This window comes from Arachis hypogaea, chromosome 16, assembly GCF_003086295.3.
Source record: "Arachis hypogaea cultivar Tifrunner chromosome 16, arahy.Tifrunner.gnm2.J5K5, whole genome shotgun sequence".
NCBI lineage: Eukaryota > Viridiplantae > Streptophyta > Magnoliopsida > Fabales > Fabaceae > Arachis > Arachis hypogaea.
This window is the reverse complement of record NC_092051.1, coordinates 138,719,971-138,736,316: the sequence shown is the minus strand read 5'-3', so window position 1 is coordinate 138,736,316 and position 16,346 is coordinate 138,719,971. Positions and strand designations below refer to the sequence as shown.

Below are 16,346 nucleotides of genomic sequence, written 5' to 3'. Positions count from 1 at the left end.
TCAAATGCACCAGGTCTTAAAAAAAAATACTAAGAAGGATTTTTATATACTCCAGCATAATCATCTCATGAAATTTCCTATTACAAGCACATGAATTACCACTAATTTATAGTTGCAATTGACGGTTTTCAAGTCTTAATAACTAAGCTTTTTCAAATAAACTCCACTTAGTATCTAGACAAGGTTCTAACATAACAAGTTGGCACCTTTTCATTTCAATTTGATAACTTCTTTTGGCTTGTTCAAATATTACCACTTCTTTTCTACATGATTCTACGTACCAAACCACCAAATTGTAAGATGAGATGGCATCATGTTCATGTAGTAACCATGTAATTTCCAGCAACCAACACCTTCTTCCATTTATGGTGGTAGCCATAATTTGACACTTCACGGAGCTTCTAGAAATTGTTTCAGATGTAAGCTTGATAATTAAAGATAAGCTTGATATATATTATCTAATATTGTTTCTCTTAAATCAAGTTTATAAAATTAATCATTTCAAACATTTTTTTTCAACATGTAAAATAACTTGATTTTTAATGACTTTATAAAGATATGTGCTACTTGTTCTTCATTAGAATAGTATTCTATCAATAATATTTCTTTTCCATTTACCAACTCTCTACTTTTATAAAACCAAATAAAGTACATTTGATATAAAAAAAAAGAAATTTTATTTGTGGCTGCAAATGGTAAGGCTCCTTCTTCATAAATTTACCAAGCAATCCATTTCCAAATACAATATATGGTCTATTGTAACCAAGTATCTCAGATTTTCAATTAAACTCTCCTAATAAATGAAAAATCTACTATTCTTCTTTTATCTTTCCAGAGGATCTTAATTTTTTTTTTCTACTTAAAATAGAATTTGATTTTGAATGTTCTATTTGAAATTTTTTCAAAATGTAATATAGTATCTTTTGAAAAATAAAAATGTTGTTATCTTTTAGAATAATTTCGACGTTGAGAAAATAAGACATCAAACCTATATCTATCATATTTTGTTTTTGCAAATCAGCTTGATGCTTTAAGTTATATAATTGGATCAATTTAGTGTCTAGCCTATTATACCGTGAATCAGGTTGATTTTCTCCTAAACTTTTGCTTTAACATTGTCAGTAATGTGCGAAAGTGGATTGTCAAATGTCAAGTGTCAGCAACCCAATAACTATATGAAATGACTCTACAAGTGTTGAATTCAATTTAGTCCTACAATGTGCTCATTTAATCCAACCTCTAAACACCCTGTTGGAGTATGATCATAGATTCATAGTACTTACTAGCATACATCAGCATGTTACTAAACATTATTACATGTAGTTCGTCCATAATATTTTAGGTATAATTAAGAACCAAATAGTCGGAAGGATTTAGACCCCCTCGTGTCAGGGTATAGAATAATAATGTCATTGTCTTAATATTCCCCCATCACTTACCAATACATAAGGAAAATTACAATAACGATAACATTAAGAAATTGTGAATTATAAAATGACCATTATAAGGAGAATTTATCAGTAGTATGTGAAAACAAGAGATATAAACATAAATTTAATTGAGAATTTAAAATTTATCCATAAAAATAAGAATGGAGTCCAAAGACTAATGTGACACGTTTTTTCCAAATTAGAGACTAAATAATCAAATTTTAATTTTCATGTCCAAAATATTCACAATGTACAACTTTGATTAATTTGTGTTATTATTATTAGTTGGTTGTATATCAAATAAAACATTCAACACCTCAATAAATTATTGGAGGCCACTCATATAAACATGCCTAAAACGTCTTTTTTTAAAGATGTTTTTATATTGTGTTTTAATTGGTTTCTGTATAATTTATTCGGTGTTCCTCATCACATATTATTAAATTTCTCAAAAGATTTTCTTTCCAAAAACACTAAAAAATATTTAATTTGGACTAAAACAAAAAAAAGTAATAGATTAACTATTAGATTTTTTTAAAAGATTATTTACATAAAAAATATATCACATTCATATATATATATATATATATAAAACAAGCTCAAGCGTTTAAAAATTTTTATAAATAAAAAAATAATTAATTTATATTCGTACAATATATAAAATAATTACTATATTATTATTATATTATAGATTAAGATTCACTAATTTAATTTTTTTTATTTTTAATATAAGTATTAGAAATAAATAAAATTTTTATAATTAAATGTAGTGTAATAAAATATATATAATATTAATTAGTTCTTAAAAATTTTTAAAAAATAGTTTCTCATTTTAGTAAAATAACTATTTATTAAAGTAGACAAATTAATTATTTTTTTCTCATATACGGTTTTTTTAAGACATAAAAGCAATTAATTAGGACATTGGTTAAGATAGTTAAAGTCACTATTTCATTAAATTTTTAATTTAAAGAAAAATCCTAGTTAATTTTGGTATAGAAATTTCGAATTTAAAAACATTGATAAAAATTATGTTGAATTTTGATTTATTTGATTTTCATTTAAATTAATCACTACATAAGTTAAAGTTCTGTTTTGAAGTTATATTCGAGCTTTAATCTGATTTTTAAAGTTTCAATTTACTTAGTTTGATTTTTTAACTTAGGTATCCGTGACTCATATTAGGGTTTTAAGTGTTTAGTTGAAAATAAAAAATAAGGTAAAAAAATTTCAATTGTCACATCAAATAGTCGCTAGAATGTATAATGTAGCAGTCGTTAGTCCATTTCAGCATGTCGTTAACGATTTTGTGAGACAGTGACAAAAATAAGATTAGGAACCAATGTGAGTCATAACTATTAAGTTGGGAGACATAATTGTTAGAACTGATTAGGAACCAATTGGGAGACATAATTTGTTGTTGCTTGATTAGGAACCAATTGTGAGTCATAACTATTAAATTGAGTAAATCGAAATTTTTGAAATTAGATTGAAATATAATTGTTAGAACTGAACCAGTGATCGAACCGATCAAGCTACTGGTTCACTGGTTTATTGGTTCAACTGATAAATCACTGGTTGAACCGATAAAACTGGTCTCACGTAAATATAAAATATAAAATAGTTAAAAACTTAAAATTAAAATTTGAAATGCATATCTTCACTAACATTTTATGAAGAATCAAGTCTCAACTTCTAAAAATAACTAATATAAAAAAAAACCATAAAATTTTAATACTACAATAGTATCTTATTTTGACACAATAAAAAAATAATTAATTCACAAAGCCTATCATCTAACTATAATATCAGTAGATTTTAACACTAACATCAAAACAAATAACCTTAATCACAATACTAGCAATAAAATAGATCAAGTAAATTAATAAATTTTTAGTGAAATTTATATTAATAATGGTATATAATTAAAATATAATTAATTTTAAAAATAGAAAAAACAAAAATTAAATTAAATTAGATATTTATGTATACTATATAATTAGTATTTGTCAAATATAGTACTTAGAAGTGCAATGGCTAAGTGGCAAGTAGAGGTTATTTTTGCTCCAAGGTTCTTGGTTCGAGACCTTGTGGAGACATTTTAAAATTTTTTTCAAGCAGACCAGTTTGGTTAGACCAGTTTGCACCGGTTCTTACCAGTTCACACCGATTTTATTCCTTAAACGGTCCAAAGAGTAAACCGAACTGGACTATAATCCAGTTCTAATCCGGTTCACTAGTTTTTTGGTCGAACCAACCGATCCAGTTCGGTTTTTACAACTATGGATATAATAATGGTAATTAAGTTGACCATTCAGTTGTTTTAATGGTAATTAAAATCTAATAATAGTTTATAATAAAAGAAACATTCTTTTGTAACAATGAACCTATAGTAATAGTTAGGGGTGTTCATAGATTAGATCATATCCATATAAATCCACAGTATTTATCCGTATCTGATTTGTAATTTGAGAATATGATCTGATCTGTAAGATGATCGGATTGGATCGAATCGGATCCACACTCTAATCAGATAGAAGTAAATATGTTTAAAAAAGTAAACAAAAAAAATTATTGACTTTTTTTTATAAAAATAAAATTTTTTTTATATTTTTTATTTTATGGATATATTTGATATCTGATCCAAACATAAAAAGTGCGAATATCGAATTTGATCTAATGAGTTTAGTGCGGATTGGATCGAAATTTCAGCCATATCCCATCTGTAAACACCCCTAGCAATAATAACTAAAAAATTATAATGATTATATTTTTAACTAAGAGGAAGTGCAAAAAAAAAGTACTAAATACAAGAACATTTAATCAAATATTAAAAAAAATTTACTTTAAAACATACCGTTGGACTTTTTTTGCTCATATAATAATAATAATAATAATAATAATAATAATAATAATAATAATAATAATAATAATAATAATAATATTATGATAATTGCTTTGTATATCACACAAATATAAACGTTTTTTTTTCTATGATCTTAAGAAAGGTTTTGTAAGTCTCTAACTTTGTTGTCGATTTTTGTAGTGTTAGCTCTCATATTATCAATTTGATTCATATATAATTCGGATGATAAATTATTTGGTGACGTGCTTTCTTTTTTACTGTGATATACTTGTTTTTTATTATTATTATTATTATTATTATTATTATTATTATTATTATTATGTACATTAAAAAATAACAGGCCAAATTATTGCCATAACATAATAGAAGTATGGAAGTTTATCATTCTTCTCTAATGGAGGAAACAAAATTCTTTTCAATAATTTATTTAACGTTTAGTAGAATAAAAATAAATTTTATTAGAATAAATTTTAGTATGAGTTTAATATTTTTATTCATCATAAAATATTTATAGAATTACTCGTAGATAAATTTTGGAAAAAAGAAAAAAAATCATGATTTTTAATTTTATTTTTAAATAAACTTTATTTTTAATTTTAAAATAAATTTTATTTTTATTTTTTAATAATATTAATTTTTTACCGTATATAATTATTCAATTATTTTTTAATCATATATAAATAAATTACTCTTAATAAGACTTTTTTGTGTTATTCAATTATCTTTTTTTAAAAAATAATTAATTATTAAAATAATTAAATTTTTCACAACAAAAATAATAAAAAAATATGAATGAAAAAAATTAACCATCCTGATACTTTTTTGTATTTTTATTCATATTTTAATTATAAACATAAATATAATTTAATTATATTATTTATGAAATGTGACTATAGATGTAGATAAAATTTAGTTATATTACTTATATATAGTTTCATTGTATTGTATTGCTTATAAAGTTAGATTATAATTATGACAATAGAATTGTTCTTGTATTTTTATATGTGTGACTAATTGGTGGTGTTAAAACATTACTCTTAATTATAAATAAGGTTTATAATTTAAAAAATCAAAGACTCAATTAAAAAGATACGAAAAGAATGATGTTAAAATATTCTAACTCTTTAAAATAAAAATATTCGAAATTTAATTAAAAATTATTTAAAATTTAAACCCAATAAAAATTTATATTCAATGTATTTTGTATTAAATATATTTAATAACCTATTATATCATATTATATCATATTGGTTGAAATTAGTTTTTATAATGTTAATTTTTTAATAACACTTTATTAGAAAAAATCATCTTTTCAGAATTTTTTAAAAATTAATTAATATTATATATATTTTATTACAATATATCTTGTTATAAAAAAATTATTTATTTTTAATGCTTATATTAAAAATAAAAACAAAATTTAAATTAGTAAATTTTAATCTATAATATAATAATAATATAGTAATTATTTTATATATTATACGAATAAAAATTAATTATTTTTTTATTTATAAAATTTTTTAAGAGCTTATATATATAAAATAATTAATTAATTGTTATATATATATATATATTTTGATGAATGTGATATATTTTTTTATGTAAATAATCTTTTAAAAAAAAATCTAATAGTTAATCTATTACCTTTTTTGTTTTAGTCCAAATTAAATGTTTTTTATTGTTTTTGAAAAGAAAATTTTTGAGGAATTTAATAATATGTGATGAGGAACACCGAATAAATTATACCAAAACCAATTAAAACACAACATAAAGATATCTTTAAAAAAAGACGTTTTAGGCGTGTTTATATGAGTGGCCTCCTAAATTATTTTGTAGGTTATGACCTAATTATATGACAATGTGTTCCGTCTATCTCTGAACAACTAAGAATTCTTTTTCTGAATGCTCAAGTTAACCAATTAATTTAGTCTTGAATAAAGACAAATTTATCCCAAAAATCTTAAATGACTTATTACATGTGGTTTTATTTTACTTATCTTTATAATCTTTATCAGAACAATTCGATACAAGGATAATGCGCCCAAGGCAACAGCAATTCATTGTGATGAAACATAGACGACATTTTCTCTTTTTCCGTGTGCCTGGGATATATATTACACTATGCAAATACAAAATAATGTTATCAATTCAACACAATTAACAATAAACTAGTTAAACAGCATTGATATGATTAAATTGGAAATTACATGACTGAGTCCATCAATTCAACGTGAGTGTTTCCGACTCATGATTGTTGATGCAAAATCTCCACCGTTCAAAATCATCACCTCATGAACTTTTCAATGGCCTCTAGCAGAAATCCCAACCAACAAATTGCTGTAACTCATGACTCAGCCTTTTGTCGTGATTCATCATATACCTAACCAAATAAACATGCTATATTTATTAAGTTTAACTAAGTCCTATAAGGAATAAAAATCTCATGAACAAACAAGACTGATGCTTTTATAGGCTTGTGAGCTTATTATGAATGAAAAAAAATTGAAATAAGTCGCATCTTGTCAAAGAATGTTTGATGTACTAATATAAAACTTATGGAAGTCTTTGATATCCTCTCCATCTTGCAAGAACAAATGTTAGATGAATAAATGATTTTTGTAACCACGTTTAACTAAGTTTCTTTTTTTTTCCTATTCGTTTTTATTATGCCAATAAACTATTGAACCAACTTGGTTAAACTTGGTTACCAAAATAATTTCGTCATGTAGTATCACAAATTTAATTAATATAGTACAAATACATTTTCTTCGTTCAAACTAGAGGATCAATGATTTAAGTTAAGTGATAAAAGTTGTTCTTATGTTAATACATTTGATATTGGTGCAAGAAGATAATAGGATCTGATCATGGTGATTGAAAAAAAAAATAAATTGGATTAATGAGAATTTGTACAACCTATTTGTGATTTATAAAAGTAGAATAGAATAAATTGTACAAAATCCTACAAAACTATGAGAATGAGAACATTGAGAACTGAAATATAAAAAAGAATTCAGTCAAGAATTTGGACTGTAACTGAAAATTCCAAAAAACCTCGTGCTAGGTCTATGGTCTGCACAACTACTAGAAGCTGCTAGAAGAAGGGTAAAGTTTGTTACATGTAACTAAGTCTATAACTAGTTAGTTCTTGATGATCAGCATCAAGTAGTTACTCTCTCTCTCTCATATGTTAGCTATCACTACAATGTAATGATTGAACTTAACCTCGTAGTAAATACACACTCATTCTCTACTCTCATTCTCTCTCTGATTTTTCTCTGCCTTTCTTCCCTAAATACTACTCTTCCTCATTGTTTCTGATACCGTTCACCTCGTGGTGCAAAAACACCATAGAATGACATTGCTTTTCTCCCTTCTTTATACCTGAATTGAAATTTGAGATATACATATAAAATAGATAATCATTGAAACATTTTTACTGTATTTTAAAATTATGTCATATCTAAAATATTACATTAAAAATACTAATAATAGATTCTCCAAATTTTGGAAAATAGTTATTTCTTTTAATTTATAATTAAATTTTTTTTTGTTAAATATAGCTTATTCTAGTGTATCTATGTATTTTTAGAGACGATAATAATAGTTGTCATTGTTAAATATGGTTTATTTTTTTAATTTATAATTAAAAAAATTCTTGAAGAAGCCATGCTTGTTGTTTGTATATTTTTGTGTATTCTTATATACTGTTTGTAGATCTATATACTATTTTTTAGACAATGATATGGATTAAAAGTGCGTTTTTCAAAAAAATTGTCAATTTTTATAGAGTTCGCCGGGTCCAACGAACTTGCTTAAATGCAAAAAAAAAAAAATCGTATTTTAAAAATTAAAGTCCAAAAATCATGTTTGGAGAAATATGAATTTTTTTTATTTTATTATTAAAAAATCCAAAAAACAACACAAAAATATTAAAAAATAATATTCGCTAAATACATGAAAGTATTGAAAAGTATTAAGAGAATAAACATCATGTAAATTACTAATTCTTAAAAATTTGACTTCTAATTCTAAGAGAAGAATAGATCAAATAAATAAATGAAGCCAGACAAAAACAGTTACTCGATCCTCAAAGATAGTTAACATGCATAAATTAAAAATTTCAATTGTTCTGAACTAACATCAATTATAATAACTATTTGAATGGTCGCATTAAACTGTCTAACTTTCCTTTAGACTTTTACAAAATGTAAATTAAATCTTCAACTCTTAAATATTAGAACAATTATATATTCAAAAATTAGAAACCAAATTACCGAATATCACAAATAATGCATATGGAATCATAAAAACAAATAAATAGGCAAAACAAATAAACAATGGTAAATGAAATCATATGCAAATAGAATAGCTCCACAAATACTGTTTTCACTCAAGTTTTTGTGGTGCACAGAAAAAAATAAGCATGAGAAAAAGAAGAGATGCTGATACTTCTTTCTATTTCTTGAAACTTTTCCCTTTTTCTCTTTTTCCCTTTTAAAAAGCTAAGAATTGTTACAATAGCTATCACTAGTTATAATTAGTATACACGGTATAGAAGAGATTAGTGAAAACCAAATATATATATATATGCCATTTGATCTAATCTATATTGTTTGGTGGGCGCCATTATTTTGATAAAAAAAAGATCTTTTTTCAATAAAAAAAGATCTTTTTTTATTTTTTAGCGTGTTTGGCAAATTTCTAGTAGTAAAAGTAAAAGTACTAGAAAAATAAAAAAAAAAAGATCTTTTTTGAGAAGCTGTAATTTACATCTTTTTTTAAAAAATATTTTTCTCTTAAAAAAAAGATGTTTTTTATCTAATAAATAAACAAAAAAGTATTTTTATATCGTTATACCCAAATATAATTGATAGATAAAAAGATCTTTTTGCATGAGATACCCAAACATAAAATTACTTTTACTTTTTCATAAGATCTTTTAAAAAAAGATAACTCAAAAAAAAATCTTTTCTTAAAAGCTCACCCAAACAAACTCATAATATATTTTAATAACGTGCCTTTAGTAGTAAATAGTGTTTGTAGAGTTATGTTAATCATATGACTTACCATCTCTTTTTTCTCCTTGCAGAAGTCAAATATCACTGCAACAACAAGAAAAGACAACACAGAACAAGTGGTTAAAATGTGCAAAATCTGTTTTTAGAAAAATCTTATATGTATTATTTGGTGTAGACCCTAAACCTCATCCAATAGAAAAAAAGGGTGAGTCAATTCCCTTTGTGTGAAAAAAAATGAATACAAATATTATTATTCAAAAAACATAAACATAACCCATAAAATATTATTAATCACAAACTCACAATTAACTTCATAATCTTCCTGGAAAATTGAACACCCTGGACCTTCAGATTTTCCAACTTAGCAAAGTTGAATGCAGCACCTTATCAGGAGCATTTTCCCCCAAATCAAAAACCTGACAAATGAAAATTTAGTAATATACTAAATACTAAATAATTCATATATAAATTAAATTTAGATGAAATTGCTTGTTTTGGACGACAGCAATAAACTTGTGGTGCATAAATTTTTAGGCTGATTAATTTTGATATGGAAAAGGTTTTGGTGATGTGCATTGAAATGGGTGTTTCACCAAATTTTGCACTGCTATGGGACATATAACAAACGCAAGTTGCGTTTTTTATGCTTCACAATTAAATTTTTTTTGCTTTACAATTGAATGGAGACAAACGCATGTTGCGTTTGTGAAATTGAAATTAAAAATTTTTTTTTAATATAAAACGCATGATGCGTTTGTGAATTTGATGGGCTCAGAAATTTTTTTGGGCAGAGTAAATCGCATGTTGCGTTTTATTTGGCCCGAAAATTTTTTTTGAAGTCCGTAAAACACAGGTTGCGTTTTATATGTAATATAATATTATAATGAAGAATTTTGCCTATAAATTGCTAACTCAGCTATCTCAAACTCGTACCTCACTCCTAAATCTCTCACTTGTGCTCCCTTTCACCTTTCATTCGTTCATGCATCTCTTAATTGTGAGATTTTTTGGGTATTAGAAGGGTTAAAAAAGTGAGATTATGGAAGGTATTGCAAATATACGAGTGTATTATAACGGTGAGGTTATATCGAACACACACGAAGGAGTGACTTTTGTTTGTGAATGTCCGTTTTCATTTGCTATTCCATATACCACGAGTTTTGTGGAGTTGCAAAATGGTATTTGTGTCAACATACCAAGTCACATTTCGAAAAGGGTGAGCTATATTTTGTACAGGAGTCCTGTACAAGTATTTGGTGGGCTGATACAGTTTCAAATAATGGCCATCACTGACGATGCAAGCATGCAGTGGATGTTCTGTATTTATCAACAAACCCGATTTCAGGTGCCGCTAATAGAGCTGTACGTTGAGTTTGAACAGCATACGGGGGTGGACGAGTTTGACGAGGAGGTCAACATTAACGAGTTTGGGGATATAGGCTGGGAAGAAGATAACGACGACAGTGAAGAGGAGTTCGAAGCCAACTATGAAGTCGATGACGAAAACGATGACGGAGATCTGGCCGGCAATCCGGCGGTGCCAAATGAAGCGCATGCTGTTATAAGCCAGCAGCCGTTTGGTGTTCCGTCTTTTATGCGGACTCTTGATCTCGAAGCCATGCATGCCCCAGAATTTCTTGAGTATGCGAATATGGGTATGTTATATTATGGTTATTAATTCACGTTACCACTAGTGTCCATTTTATTTGCCTTGTCTGACTGATGGTGGTGCGCTTATCGTAGGTGAAGGCAACGCTGCGGCCGAAGATGGTGAATTCAGTGTCGGAATGGAATTTGGCTCTAGAGAGTCGGTGATATATGCAATCAAAAGCTACACTATCTCTAGAGGAGTTGATTACACTGTGTATGAGTCTGAGCCGCAGACATTCTATGCGAAATGCAAGGGTTATGGTGTCGGGTGCGCTTGTTGGGAGATCAGGAGATACAATGGCAAACACACGTGCACCATGGGAACTATCTCGCAAGATCATGCCAAGTTGGACTCAGACACAATTGCAGATGCCATTAGGCCGTTGGTCGAAGCAGATCCGTCCATAAAGGTGAAGTCTATTATTGCAGAAGTTCAGTCAAAGTTCAACTACACTATCAGTTACCGCAAGGCTTGGTTGGCAAAGCAGAAATCTGTCGCAAAAGTTTTTGGTGGTTGGGAGGTTTCTTACCAGACTCTGCCAGTTTGGCTGAAAGCAATGACTGCAAAGATGCCAAGGTCTCGTGTTCAAATAAAGACGCTCCCTATTTGGCGTCGGCATTATTTCTGACCGCCATAACTCCATCGACGCAGCAATAGCTCGCAGCAACGGTGCATGGTCACCGCGAAGAGCGTGGCACATGTACTGCATCAGGCACATCGGTTCCAACTTCTTAAGGAGGTTCAAGGCTCCGTATTTGCATAAACTCGTGGTTAACACAGGTATTTGATTTCGTTGTTATGGTTCTGTTCCTATTAATTTCGTGCAACTTCGTTATGATGAAATGGTTTCTCCAACAGGATATTCTAGGACGGAGCAAGAGTACAACAAAAACTACCAAAGGCTGAGAGAGCGGGGTGAGGCGTATGCGCAATGGTGTGATGAGATCGATGTTCAGAGATGGGTGTTGGCATTCGACGGAGGTCATCATTGGGGACATATGACGACAAACTTGGTAGAGTGCATAAATTCTGTCCTGAAGGGTGCACGCAACCTTCCTGTGACTGCCATTGTCAGGTCTACTTTCTATCGGCTGAACGAATTGTTCACCCGGAAGAGCGCCGAGGCTCATGAGCGTGTCCGCAATGGATTCACATATTCAGAATTTGCCACCAAAAGAGTCGAAGAAAGTTTTCGACGTGCAGGCAACATTGTGGTCAATAGGTTCGACAGGCGCAACGAGATGTTTGAGGTTTGCGAAATGCAAGATGGTTCCATTCACACTGTTAATCTCGCGCAACGACACTGCGATTGTGGCCATTTCCAGGTCGAGCGACTCCCATGCCGCCACGTCCTTGCATGTTGCGCCAACCAGCGTCTTGATTGGCAAATATATGTGCATGATGTGTACAAAATGTCCGAAATTTGCAAGGTCTATAGAGGCGAGTTTGTCCCGATGGGTGACCCATCTACGTGGGCTCCGTATGAAGGAGCGAAGGTGATCGCGAATTGGACATTGAGGCGCGCGACGAAAGGTAGACCCAAGTCAACCCGCTACTTGAATGAGATGGATTCGCGGGACATGCGCCGTCCTCGCCGGTGTACTATTTGTGGACGGGAGGGACATAGCCAGAGTCGATGTCCGCAGCGCGCAGAATCAAGCTCTGCTAGGAATCAAGCTTGATTAAGACTTTTTATGTTACTTTTTATGGACCTTTATATGTAACTTTTTTTGTAAGCTTAAGTGATATCTTTGTCCTTTTATTTATGTATGCAGTGAATAACGTCTAAACATTTAAACATAGTAACGGATATGATTACCAATAGAAACCATAAACACATAGTAACTGACATGATTACTAATACAAACATGTAAACACATAGTAATAGAAAAGGTGACTAACAGAAATGTCTAAATATACCATACAATCTACATCACTGAATAAAAACATAAACTCAAACGGACTGAACTAAACTGCATCAACCTACTTCCTGGGCGCCTTCTTCGCGTACTGAGATGGGGTGTATTTGTCCGGAGGTGCAATCTGTGTCCGTAAATTATACGAATGACCCTGAGTACTACTCGAGTCACCAACACCGACATCTGGCATGCTGGCACCGCCAGTTTCATAAGCACTGGATCTACTCAAGCCCCGATCACTATATCCACCAGAATGAGACTCATGCTGGAAGGCATCTCCCAGAAATCCCTCTTCCGGCTGTGGGCATTCATTTAAGTCGAACAACGCAGTGCGTGGTGGTGCGGACAGACGAGTAGGACCTACATGACCCGGTGATCGATCCATACTGAAGTCACTATCATGACCTGACGTGGCCCGACGACCAACAGACGGCTCACTACCAACAGGCCCTTGCTGCTCTCGCGCTGGAAATAGCTGAGATGTCTCTCTCATGAGTCGAGAGAAGCTTATCGAATCAAGCCCAACAAATGGACTTAACTGACCATCTACTGGAATGAGCAATTGTGGTATGTAGGGCTCTGCTGTCTGATGTTGTTGTGGTTCCTGAACGTGCTGCTCATATGCCGGCACCTGATGATGCTGCTCATACCCTGGCATCATGAACTGGGGGTCATATGCCGGCGCCTGGAACTGGGAATCATATGAAGGCGCCTGGAACTGGGGATGATATGCAGGCGCCTGGAACTGGGAATCATATGCAGGCGCCTGGAACTAGGGCTCATATGCAGGCGCCTGGAACTGGGGATCATATGGTGGCACCTAATTGTAAATGAATAACGCTAATCAATAACGGTAACAGTAAAGCTTATAATTAATAACGGTAATATTAACACCAATAAACCTTAACGATACCTGAAACCCTTGATCATAGGCCGGATCCTGATGCTGAGGTCCAGCTGGTTGTGGTGGAACTTCTTGCTGTGCGTTCGCGTCGGCCTCTTCATCTGCAACTCTATCTGACAGTCGTAGGTGACCCCCGTATTGCTGTGTGTACCAGTCATAGTACAATGGGAGGGGATGGAAGTCGACAATCTCCTCCCCTACCTGCAGTCTATCATAGCGGCCAGAACGCCACATGTGAAGCCATTCCTTGGTCTGGTCTCTCCAGTCATGATGCTGGGCACCGCTCAAACGCCTGCAATGAGCACTACCGATCTAAAATGCCGGGTCTGGTGGAAGCTGCTGCAACCCGAATTGTCGACGAACTCGATCTGTTGGGTGCCATTCTATACATTCGAACGACACTAATGGCGACTTCGTGGAGCACATAAACAAATTTACGCCGAGTTCGATCGGAACATCCACGTCGATATACGGCCGCCATGTAAACTGCACACCAGTAAGCACGAGACCTATTAGTAACATTATTTTTCTTAACAAAGACGCATACCTAAATGGTTAAAACTCACATCATTGACTCCCATGTCATCGAGTCCTCGTCTAAACTGCGCCGTAGACCTCCGTGTATATCTTGTATGCCGGCGCCAATGACTCCACCTACGCACAAGTAGGATGACCTCAACAACAACAACAACAACAACAACAACAACAACAACAACAACAACAACAACAACAATGATGATAATAATAATAATAATAATAATAATAATAATAATAATAATAATAATAATAATAATAATAATAATAATAATAATAACAGTAAAGTACAATACCGTCGCGCAAGTGGAACACCAATATCGAGAAGCTGATTGCGCGGTATAGGGGCCATGAACGGCATACGCTCCCACGCCCAAACAAAAAGCAAAATCAGTGGCCCATCCATCTCTTTACAGTTGTACCGCGATGCACGACACAACGATCTGTATAGATGTGCCAGACTAGCTGCCCCCCAACTGTATTGTGAGATCTGATGAAAATCACGAAGTAGAGGCAAAAACTTCGAGTTCAAAGACGTGGTGGACTTATCTGGAAACACCACTGTACCAAGCACGCAGAAAATGTGAGCCCTGACATACCGCTCAATAGACTCCTGCGTGTCACACGGTTCACTGTCTCGACACCGCCGGACCCAATGGAGATTTACCTTGCCCAACACGTGATCGTCCGGACCCGGTTGCCGACCAAAACAAGCGAGGCAGTTATCCACCAAAAACTGGTAACTGCTATCCGATCTACCCGTGACGGGTTCTCCGTTAACATGGAGGCCAAGTATATGTATCACGTCTTCCAGCGTCACCGTCACTTCACCCACTGGAAGGTGGAACGTATGAGTTTCTGGCCTCCATCGTTCCACCAAGGCACTTAAGAGTGCAGAATGACCTCTCATTTCACCAATTCGTGAAACGTGTTGAAACCCAGTTAATGCTAGTGCCTCTGCAGCTCTCTCATTAAAGGTATCTGGCGGATCAAGTTTTCTAGGCAACAAATTTCTGATCGCCTGCCAAAAAAAGATAATATTCATTGAAATTAACAACAACTAACATAATAATAATAATAATAATAATAATAATAATAATAATAATAATAATAATAATAATAATAATAATAATCCAGTTATTACTACTACTACTACTATATTGATAACAATAATAATCATCATCATAATAATAATAATAACTACTACTATTATTATAATTATTACTACTACTACTGCTAATAATAATAATAATAATAATAATAATGCAACTACCAATAATAATAATAATAATAATAATAATAATAATAATAATAATAATAATAATAATAATAATAATAATAATCCGGTTATTACTACTACTACTATATTGATAACAATAATAATCATCATCATAATAATAATAATAACTACTACTATTATTATAATTATTACTACTACTACTGCTACTAATAATAATAATAATAATAATAATAATAATAATGCAACTACCAGTAATAGTAATAATAATAATAATAATAATAATAATAATAATAATAATAATAATAATAATAATGCAACTACCAGTAATAATAATAATAATAATCATAATAATAATAATAATGCAACTAACTAACAGTAATAATATTAATAATACCAATAATAATAGTAATGTTGTTACTAACTAACAGTAATAATAATAACAATAACATTTTTCAAATAAAAAAAAAATTAAAAATAAATATATTCATTCATCATAAAATTAAAAGAAAAAATATTACCCATTGAGGATGATCCAAATACTTAATAATGTGTTCTTCAGGTAACGTAAAATTACGAACCATTTTTTTTTTCATATACTTAAACCCAGCCTACTATTTCTTCTTCTTCCTCCCACAGTCAACACTGCCATGCTCCTCCACCGCAGCTTCAACTATCTTTGTTACACTCTCCCTCTCTTCATCTGCGTTTGTAACTTTGGCTTTTTAAAGCCCTCTCCAAACCCATTTATTGAACACGCGTCGAACATGCAATAAGGGTCAGT

General features: G+C 30.9%; 1 protein-coding gene and 1 long non-coding RNA gene across 2 annotated transcripts; one reads left to right on the top strand and one right to left on the bottom strand.

Annotated features, from left to right (window-relative positions):
• Positions 1-7,224: 7,224 nt before the first annotated feature.
• On the bottom strand, positions 7,225-9,758 carry LOC140179866 (uncharacterized). The gene is made up of 3 exons (XR_011873693.1): positions 9,621-9,758; positions 9,367-9,401; positions 7,225-7,680 (listed from the first exon to the last, which is right to left on the bottom strand). It is a non-coding gene; the product is annotated as an uncharacterized lncRNA (long non-coding RNA).
• A 1,908-nt stretch (positions 9,759-11,666) lies between these two features.
• LOC112757681 (uncharacterized) lies at positions 11,667-12,650 on the top strand. Its single transcript, XM_025806237.1, has 2 exons — positions 11,667-11,748; positions 11,827-12,650. The coding sequence occupies exons 1-2, from the start codon at positions 11,667-11,669 to the stop codon at positions 12,648-12,650; spliced, it is 906 nt and encodes a 301-aa protein (XP_025662022.1).
• The last annotated feature ends 3,696 nt before the right edge of the window (positions 12,651-16,346 follow it).

Bases quoted from the DNA above. Each gene is read 5' to 3' on its own strand.
- LOC112757681 (XM_025806237.1), top strand. From the start codon at position 11,667: ATGTACTGCATCAGGCACATCGGTTCCAACTTCTTAAGGAGGTTCAAG. The intron at 11,749-11,826 runs GTATTTGATTTC...TTTCTCCAACAG, and splicing joins TAAACTCGTGGTTAACACAG to GATATTCTAGGACGGAGCAA.